The sequence below is a fragment of the Coturnix japonica genome, chromosome 13 (assembly GCF_001577835.2).
Source record: "Coturnix japonica isolate 7356 chromosome 13, Coturnix japonica 2.1, whole genome shotgun sequence".
Lineage (NCBI taxonomy): Eukaryota > Metazoa > Chordata > Aves > Galliformes > Phasianidae > Coturnix > Coturnix japonica.
Window position 1 is genome coordinate 13,544,834 of NC_029528.1, and position 9,094 is coordinate 13,553,927.

The 9,094-nt window shown below is 55.7% G+C and overlaps 1 protein-coding gene and 1 long non-coding RNA gene across 2 annotated transcripts in view; both read left to right on the top strand.

Annotated features, from left to right (window-relative positions):
- LOC107320482 overlaps nt 1-1,367 on the top strand; it is a 98,284-nt gene extending 96,917 nt beyond the window's left edge. Inside the window, exon 12 of the long non-coding RNA XR_004308907.1 lies at nt 1,132-1,367. This is a non-coding gene — a long non-coding RNA (uncharacterized LOC107320482). The remainder of the gene's footprint in view (nt 1-1,131) is intronic.
- A 4,393-nt stretch (nt 1,368-5,760) lies between these two features.
- Nucleotides 5,761-8,864, top strand: TLX3 (T cell leukemia homeobox 3). Its single transcript, XM_015875996.2, has 3 exons — nt 5,761-6,196; nt 6,281-6,524; nt 7,526-8,864. The coding sequence occupies exons 1-3, from the start codon at nt 5,761-5,763 to the stop codon at nt 7,734-7,736; spliced, it is 891 nt and encodes a 296-aa protein (XP_015731482.1). The 3' UTR covers nt 7,737-8,864.
- The last annotated feature ends 230 nt before the right edge of the window (nt 8,865-9,094 follow it).

Below are 9,094 nucleotides of genomic sequence, written 5' to 3' on the forward strand. Positions count from 1 at the left end.
TTTAAATATATGTAGATTTAAGGCGTATTTTCATTTCTGAGCTCTGTGGAGCGTTCTCAGATGGGCAGTGGTGTGGAAGCTCTCGGGGAGCTATTGTGGAATTGCAGCAGGGAGAGATGGGTGCAGGTGTGAGGGGGACGGGGATAATTCGGTCAGACAAGCAGCTCGTCTGTCTGGGTAGCATCCGCCTGTCTAACTTAGGAAGACTTCTAAGCCATCACTTCCCAGTAAGCAGCATGAGTTAATATGATGGCTGTTCTGTTTTCAGCCCTTGATTCGTAATCCTTGTCTGATTTATTCTGCGGGACAGGAGGCTTCTTTTAACGGCGATTGTTTAAATTTGAGCAGAAATCAATTTCCATTAGTAAGGAAATAAACACAAAAGTAAAAAAAAATATGAATAGAATAAAGAATGAACTCATAATTGCATCCTGTGCTTCCACACAGCGAGTCCCCGTTTACCACACTGCTGTTACACGTACCCATCAACTGCGGTGCTGTGGAGGTGGACAGGAAGGATTATTTCCCTGTCCCTGCAAGGAGACGTGGCCTGAGCTCACATCAGTTCCACAAGCACCTGTCTGTGCAGCCCCGTGCCAGAAGGAGCCCCAAGGAGCCATTCTTTGGCAAACTTTATTAGCTTTGCTGTAGTGAACCAGCAAAGACTGACAATCAAAGCAGAGAACATTGAGGCTACAAACCAAAAATGACCCAAAGACCTTAAATGCAGCATGCTTATAGATTTCCCTGGCATCCTATCAGTGGCAGTGGGGCAGCCTGGAGTTGGTCACCATCTGGGTGCATCCCAGAGAGCCCTTTGCTGGAAGTTGGGGAGGCTTCTGAATCACACGAGAGGGAAAGGCTCCTCATTGCATTGAGTTCCCAGCAGATTTGTTATGTGATTCACACCACTGGTGGGCTGAGTTTGTAATGCTGTCCAAATATACTTCTGAGTTCACTGCTATACTGTAAAACTCTTTTTCGAGAGCACGTAGTAATTTATTAATATTTTTTTTTCCATTTTCCCTGTTCTTCTTTGGATTCGGTTTCCATCCTCATTATTCTTTTTATCACTTACTGAGATCAATGCCAGGTCTCCCCTTACCAACCATTGGGTTTTCTTCTGCCCAGGTTCTCCCAGGACATGTTGATATTCCAAAGGCAGCCATGGCCAAGGCACTGTGCAGCGAAGGGTCAGCCAATGTGGGCAGCATGGATATGAAGAACTGACAAGGACTAGGGAAAGCAGAGCTGGCTAATGGGACTGTTCGGAAAGCTTTGGAGCCCTGGTTATATTGTTAGATTTTGACCCTTGCGGAAACTATTTGTTGAGATAACTTCTAAAATAAATATGCTTTTCTTCTTTACCTGTATTAGTTAATGAGTCTCTGTTCTGCTTATGTTGGTAAATGATAACTCTTACCGATGGAAAACCTTGAGCTCATTATAACTGAGGTTGTACTTGTTTGGAAATGATTTTAAAATGAGTTTGTGATGTCTTTTTGAAGTAATCAAATGTCTGTTTTCCTACAAAATGTTATACATTTCTTTTCAATGCAGGAGGTTTATGACAGTGTACACAAGGAGGTGGAAGACTACAGGTGAGCACTTTAGGCTCTTAAGTATGGCCAGGAAATTAAGAATGTTGCATATAATATAAGAGACCTGAAGGAACTGCCATTATGGAAACACTGATGGGATCTGAATTTCACCAGCACAAGTTTTCCAGGTCCTTGGAAATGGGGAGGGGGGGAAACCAGGACAGAAAGAAGTTGCTGAATGCTGTGATGCTGTTTAAAGAGGATTAAATGCATTTACTCCTACCAAAAAAGCAAGCAGTTACAAAGACATATCGCTCGTACTTACGTGGCTTGTGGCACGATGAAGATGAACACATGCATCTAAACCAGCAAACTCAGCACATTTGTCTTCACCTCTCAGAGGTGGTGAAGAGCTCCATGTGTCCCAACCAGAAACCCTCCCTGGGTCTGCAGCACACACACATACACAGCACCACCGCTCTGTGTGCAACAGTTAAGAAGGGCCTGAGGTGGGAACGGTGCCGGTGACACAGACTGGTTTCTTTGTACTTTAAGAAGGCAAAAAATAAAATAAAATAATGGAAAGGATGGATGATCAGGAAAGAGGCTGCACTCGGCCCCGAGTGGTTTCCTCTCAAGAAAGCAATGCGAGTCTGTCTGGTTCTACTGACAGCTTGGGACTGCAGAACGGCTCTGATTCTTCCCCAGATTCATTTTCTATGGTCACATTGAGTGGTACCGGCAGCTGCATTGCAGGTGAGCGCCCACCCTTCTGAGGAGCAGAGCAGCCCTGGCACAGGGAAAGCAAAGCCCTGCACTGTCCTGCTGGCACGGGGAGCTCCGAAGAACCTCAGCCACCATTGATGCGCACTTTGTAAAGCAGCTCCTTAGACTTGTTAATGTTTTATTGTAGTCGGAGTTTATGATGGCAGCGAACCTTTCAAACTGCAGAGGGGTAACTCGCTTCCTTGCCCTATTAAAAAATAATGTTGGTGTAGATGTTATGTACCATGGTTTAGGCTGCTGTCAAAATGCTGCTTTGACAACGTTCTGTTTGAGGTTTACAGAAAGCGTAATAAAATATGTAAGTTACATTTCTACAAACAAAAGCCATAACATAAGTTATTTATGAGCGTGAGATCCAACCCGTATCACGATAAATAAACCTTAATGGATACCTGCAGCATCCACCCTAATGTGATTTGCCCAACAAAGTCATATTTAGTATAAAAATCAGGCAGCAAGCGTAGGTTGGTGAGGCAAATAAGGAAAGGAGGGGCTGGCACAGACCGACTGCACCTCGGCAGCCCTGAGCCCACACCGTGCACAGCAGAGCAGATGTCCGTGCCCGGCAGCGCTGCCGGGACATCCCTGCCGGCTCCAGCTCAGCCTGATGTTATCAGAGATGGCAGAGAAGCTCCGGGCCCCATCTGCCCATCACCCTCTGAGCTCCCTCCGTTCAGCTCCTTTCTTTCCCTCCTGCCACCCTCCCCGTCCCAGTGGGGCTTTGTTGGGCCAAGACGTGGGTTTGGAACTAAAAGTTTTGGCTTTTCTTATAGAAGTGGTAAGGTGCCCGAATGTGAGTTGAAGCCACCAGGGCACGCTTCATGTCTGGGGCTGCACATCGCCTGCAGCTGCTGCCCTGGGGGGAAGTGGGGAGGGGGCGTTTCGGATTCTCCCCCTCCCTCAAGGTGCGATGCCCAGGGCTACCCTTCTCCCCACCACCACCACAACCCCCTTCGGGCTGCTCTGTGCCGCTCTACGGGCATCTGAAAGAACAGTCGATGCCTTTTAGGGCAGCTCGGCCCTCTCAGAGCCCTGCAGGCCGGCCGGATGAGTTCGGGGCTGCTGGGACAGGAGCAGAACCGGTCTTCGGGATGAGGCAGTGCCTCCAGCGCCCTGAAAGGAGCAGGATTTCTTTATGGTAGCGGGACAGCCAGCTTAGCAGCGGGTGGGAGATGCACTCCAATGAGGTGCCGGTACCGTGGCAGCTGCGGGACCCGTGCGAGGATACTGCGGAGCAGCGTGAGCCGTGCAGGGCGGGTTTCGAGAGCACGGGGAGAGCTGGAGGGAGCAGCAGCAGCTCCGTGCCGGCCCTGCTTGTGTTCCACGGTGATACCGACGTCCCCGTGGCTCGAGAGTGCCGGGAGAGCCCCGCAGCGCTTTCTCTCGGTGTCATTCCCAGAGATCGCTCCCTCTCACTTTAGAAACCAGCTGCTTTACAAACAATTAGCGGTAAGCATGAAATAAGACAGGTGTCACGGCTCGCTCGGCCCACGCCACGTTAAGACAACAAACTTTCCGCCGAGGATCACGCAGGACGGACATCCTGCCATACCCCGGGTACCCGCTCAGCCCCGTCCGACGGCCCCGGGGGAGCGGGCAGGTGCCGGCATCCTCCTGATGCGGGTTTCACACCGCTGCCGTTGTGCGGGAGTGCAGGAGGGGGGAGAAGGTGCTGGAGAGCAACGCACCGGAGCCGTACAGCCCGGGACAGCGCCGCGACGTCGGGGCGAGAGTGAAAATAGCGACTGCGCGGAGTTTGCGCGGGGTTTGCGCGGCACCGTCTCGCCCTGTGAGGAGGTGGGAGGAGGCAGCGGGAGAGCCGCATTTAAGGATACCATACGTCCCGGGTTATTAATTATAAAACGTAATTAAAGTAAAAACTGCGGAACGTCAACATATTAAATTTAAAAGCTAATATTAAAATAGAGTTAATATTTAATCAAGTCGCCGAGCGGTACAACGGCGTGCGCCGACGCTCCGTATTTAACTGTGTAAAACCGGGAGAGTTTTCCCAAAGAAAAATGTATTGTTTAGCTGATTATCAAAGACTCCGTGATATATTATCCATTTCACAAAAATAATATAGATATCTTTTTAAATATAGTAATAAAAACATACTAGCGCCTTTTAAATATACTATTACTTACCACCCCTTTTCATATTGTACTATCACAGACACTTTGGAATTGGTTTAAAAGCACATCATTCATTATTCAGAGCTCATCTTTGCATATTATTCCAGCTCAAGTCTGCCAGGCTCCCTGTGAAATCGTTCACAAAATTGATAACAGCAGACACACACGCAATAAAAAGATAGCCTTGGGCGGCCCGAGTTCCCATTATGCAGATCGAGCCGCAATTTTCTCTAACAAAGCCCCGAGCCGGGGCCGGGCGCCGCTTTATTTATTTATTTACCGCCCGTTCGAAGGGTTTTTTCTTTCTCTTTTTTTAATCCCACCCCCCCTCCCCTTTTTTGTTCCTCCCGCCCCGCGCTCGGGGGCGGCCGGGAGGCAACGAACCGCCTGGGGATGAGCCGGTCCCGTCCCCGCACTCGGCCGCACGGAGCCCCGACGGCGGTGGCGGTGCAGCCTCTCTCCGACCCTCGTTGCCCCGTCGGGGTCCTCCCTCTGTCCGCACCGCCCCGCTCAGCGTCGGGGCTCCGTGTCCACCCGGCCGTCGGGATTAAGCAGCTCTGCGGTAATTGAATCCCGAGCTTTAAAAACTAATAAAGTGCCTCCGTGTCACCGCTCCCGGAATATCGGGCTCGCCCTACCAGGTGCTGATCAAATACCATTACATTCTATTAAAAGGAAAATTCTATTCCCTGTTTTCATTTCCCTTTATAAGAGGGGAAAACTAAGTAAATGCATCCGACGCCTTATTTAATTTTTAACGCCTGTAGTCCCATTTGGACGTCGGGGAGCGGCGACAAACTCACTTAGCGACGGGAGCCCCCGGGCCGAGCGCCACCGTCGGGGCAGCCTCGGGGCTGCCGTCGGGGGGCTGAGCACCGACGAGAGCCGGGAGGGGACGGCTCAAACCTCGCCGCCCCGACGTGAGGCCGTTCAGCCGCTCCGGGCTTCACTCCGCTCCGCCGCCCCGACGGCGCCCCCCGCCCCGCCCCGCTTTGTTCACGCGCCCCCGGTGATGTCACCGCGGCTCATCGCGGAGCCCCCCGCGGTCGGTCGCGGGGCCGGTTCCGTGCTGCGGGAGCCAATGGGAGCTTAGAGGCCGGGCGGCGGCGGCCAATGGCGGCGGCGGGGGCGCACGCGGATCGGGGCGAGCGGCGGCCCCGAGGAGATGACGGGCGGCTGCCGGGGCGGTGCGCGATCCGCAAAGTTTCCGCGCGGCGCACGGCGGGGCCGGCCGGGCCGCGGGGCGCGCGGCGGCGGCGCCTTTATAGCGGGCGCGGGGCTGCGCGCGGTGCGGGAGCATGGAGCCGGCGGCGGGCGCGCAGGGCCCGCACCAACACGAACCCATCAGCTTCGGCATCGACCAGATCCTCAGCGGCCCCGAGCAGGACGGCGCTCCCCCCCCGCCGCCTCCTCCGCCGCCGCCGCCTCCGCCGCCGCCGCCCCCACGGGGCCCCGACGGCGCGGCCTTCCTGGGCGGCCCCCGCGGTGGCGCGCCCTACCCCGCTCTGCCGGGTCCCTTCCCGGCCATCGCAGCGCCCTTCGAGGAATCGGGGCCGTACGGCGTCAACCTGAGTCTGGCGCCCGGCGGGGTGATCCGCGTCCCCGCGCACCGGCCCATCCCCGGAGCCGTGCCGCCGCCGGTTCCCAGCGCCATCCCCGCCGTGCCCGGCCTGGGCGGCCTCAGCTTCCCCTGGATGGAGAGCAGCCGCCGCTTCGTCAAGGAGCGCTTTACTGGTGGGTAGGAGCGGGGCGGGCGGGCGGGGGGCTCCGTCGGGCTGGGAGCGGCCGCGTTGACCGTGCGTTTCCCATCGCGTGCAGCCGCGGCCGCTCTGACGCCGTTCACGGTGACGAGGCGCATCGGACACCCGTACCAGAACCGAACCCCGCCGAAGCGCAAGAAGCCGCGCACGTCCTTCTCCAGAGTGCAGATCTGCGAGCTGGAGAAGCGCTTCCACCGGCAGAAATACCTGGCCTCTGCTGAGCGTGCAGCCCTGGCCAAGGCCCTCAAGATGACGGACGCGCAGGTGAAGACCTGGTTCCAGAACCGACGCACGAAGTGGAGGTGAGTGCGGAGCGGAGCGGATCGGGCGGCTGTGCGGGAATGGGGATAACGGGAAGGGAGACGGGGGGAGGAGGTGGGAAGAGCTGTAGGTGAGTGAGAAAAGTGGGGGAATCGTTGGGGAAAACGAGCGATGGCTGCGTTATATTGAGGGAATCGATAGGGAGTGAGGGGGACCGATGGGAAACGGGAACGAGTCGGTGTGAAAACAGGTGGTGGTGAGAAAAATAGGGGAATTATTCGGGAATTGGGGAAGTCGATGGGGAAATTGGTAAATTAGTGGAGGGGTTAGTGTGGAAAACGAGGAGTGCGATGGAAAAATGGAGTGTATTACTGGGGAAATGGAGAGAGCTATTGGGAAATGATGGGAGTGATCGGGGAAATTGGAGGCATTATTAGGGGGGAAAAAGTGAAGGAGCGGCTGTGAAAAATCAACAGCTGGAAAATAGGGGGAAATAGTGGGAAGTTGGGAGGATTGTTGGGAAAACTGAGGGAGGCGGTGTGAAAATTGGATGAAGTGTTAGGAGAAATTGGTGAACTATTAGGGAAATAGGGGAAGTAGTGGGAAAATCGGAGGAATAGATGTGGGAACGGGTTAAGCTTTGGGAAAATTGGTTGGATTATTGGGGGTGAGTGGTTGAATTATTGGAGTTGAAGTATTGGGGAAAATTGGTTGATTTATCGGGGAAAATTGGTTGAACTATCGGGGAAAATTGGTTGATTTATCGGGGAAAATTGGTTGAACTACTGGGGAGAACCGGAGAGGATTATTAGGAAGACCGGAGGGAGTTACCAGGAAAACGAGGGATTCATCGGAAAGGGGAGAAATAACCTCAGAACGAGGGAGCTTCCCCAGCCGAGCCGCTCAGCGCCGGGCCGCCCTCACTCTGCCGGCGGAGCGGCGCAGCTCGGAGTCCCATCCCGTCCCATCCCGTTCCATCCCATCCCATCCCGTCCCGTCCCGCCGGGTGCTCTGAGCGCTGAGCTGTGCCCCGTGCCCGCAGGCGGCAGACGGCGGAGGAACGGGAGGCCGAACGGCAGCAGGCGAGCCGGCTGATGCTGCAACTGCAGCACGACGCCTTCCAGAAGTCGCTCAACGAGTCGATCCAGCCCGACCCGCTGTGCCTGCACAACTCGTCTCTGTTCGCGCTGCAGAACCTGCAGCCTTGGGAGGAGGAGAGCGCAAAGATCCCGCCGGTCACCTCTCTCGTCTGAGCGAGGCCACGGCACCAAGCGGATGCTCGGAGCCCCGCGGTTCCCCCCGCACTAAGGGGCAGAGCCGAGCCGGCGGCACGGGGCCGGGGTACCGTTCGGAGGGCGAGGCGTTCCTTTTTGTAAGAAGTGTTAATAATTTAATTTATTTATGCATCGAGATTTTGGGCACTATTAATACGGAATTATATAAAACCCTCCGTTATTTATATCGAAATCCGGACGTAGGTATTTTTGCGTCGGCTTTGGAACCGAAAGGCCGTTTTCATTTTCATTTTTATTATTATTATTATTTTTTTCCCGTTCCGAGGATGGCCTCAACAAGAGGTCCCCGAGCGGAGGGGCCGAGCGCAGCCGGGACAGCCCCGCTCCGCACCTCCTCGCATCCGCTGTAGAGAAAGCGCCTTACGGTTCAGCGTAACGAAGACTGGGGGTTGGCACGGCCCGTGTATAATACTTTGTAATTGTCGACACGTGTAAATAAACGGTTTCTTTACAGACACGTCTCCGCGCCGGGCCGCGCAAAGCCGCGGTGAGATCCGTGGGGCTGCGCTGGGGCTTCGCCGTTTGGTTTTCGTTGCTCTTTTTTTTCTTTTGTATTCTTTTTTAAGATATATGTATCTATTTTTTTTTTTTCTTAGCGAACGAAAGTCCCACCCGGCGCTGCGGGTGCGGGGAACGGCCCCAAACGGCGTCGGCAGCGCGGAGCGGCCGTGCGGGGAGTGGTACATGGGTCGCCGATGGGGGATGGTGATAGAGTTCATCCCGCTTCGTCGTGCGGGTCACGGCTGAAACCGAACCCGGCGGTGCCGCTCGGAACACGGAACCGAGCGGCCGCGATGGAAAACCCGAGCGAGGGGAAGCGCCCGGCGGGGACGGGGCGATAAAACCGACGCCGATAAGACGTCGGCCGGGAGGAGGGTCTGCGGAACATCGCTTTGGCTGCCCCTCCGCCGGGGGGTCCGGGGGCAGGGAGGGATCTGAGCCGGGGCTCCGGTACCCGTGTGCTCGGTGTTACGTCTCCGCTGTCAGCGCCGTTTGAAGGCAGCGCTGCTCCCGGCTGTCCGAGCGGCCGTACGCTTACGTGCTCCCGATTCTTCCCAAATAAATAGGGCCGGAGCTGAGCGCTCTGATCGCGGTACCCCCGCACACCGCAGCGCGCAGCAGAGCAGTCGGCGCAGAGCCCCGCAGCGCTCAAGGCCCCGCAGCCAGCAGCACCGGGATGACGGGCTCGGTCCCACGCTGTGACGGTGGTGGGGGCTCCGTTCGGACCCGCAGCCTCGCCAAAGGCCTCGCGGAGCACCAGCCTCCAGCCCGGCCGAGCAGCCGCAGCGCTGTGTGCCGGGGAATGGGGCCGGGGG

Bases quoted from the DNA above. Each gene is read 5' to 3' on its own strand.
- TLX3 (XM_015875996.2), top strand. From the start codon at position 5,761: ATGGAGCCGGCGGCGGGCGCGCAGGGCCCGCACCAACACGAACCCATC. The intron at 6,197-6,280 runs GTGGGTAGGAGC...CATCGCGTGCAG, and splicing joins CGTCAAGGAGCGCTTTACTG to CCGCGGCCGCTCTGACGCCG. The intron at 6,525-7,525 runs GTGAGTGCGGAG...CCGTGCCCGCAG, and splicing joins AACCGACGCACGAAGTGGAG to GCGGCAGACGGCGGAGGAAC.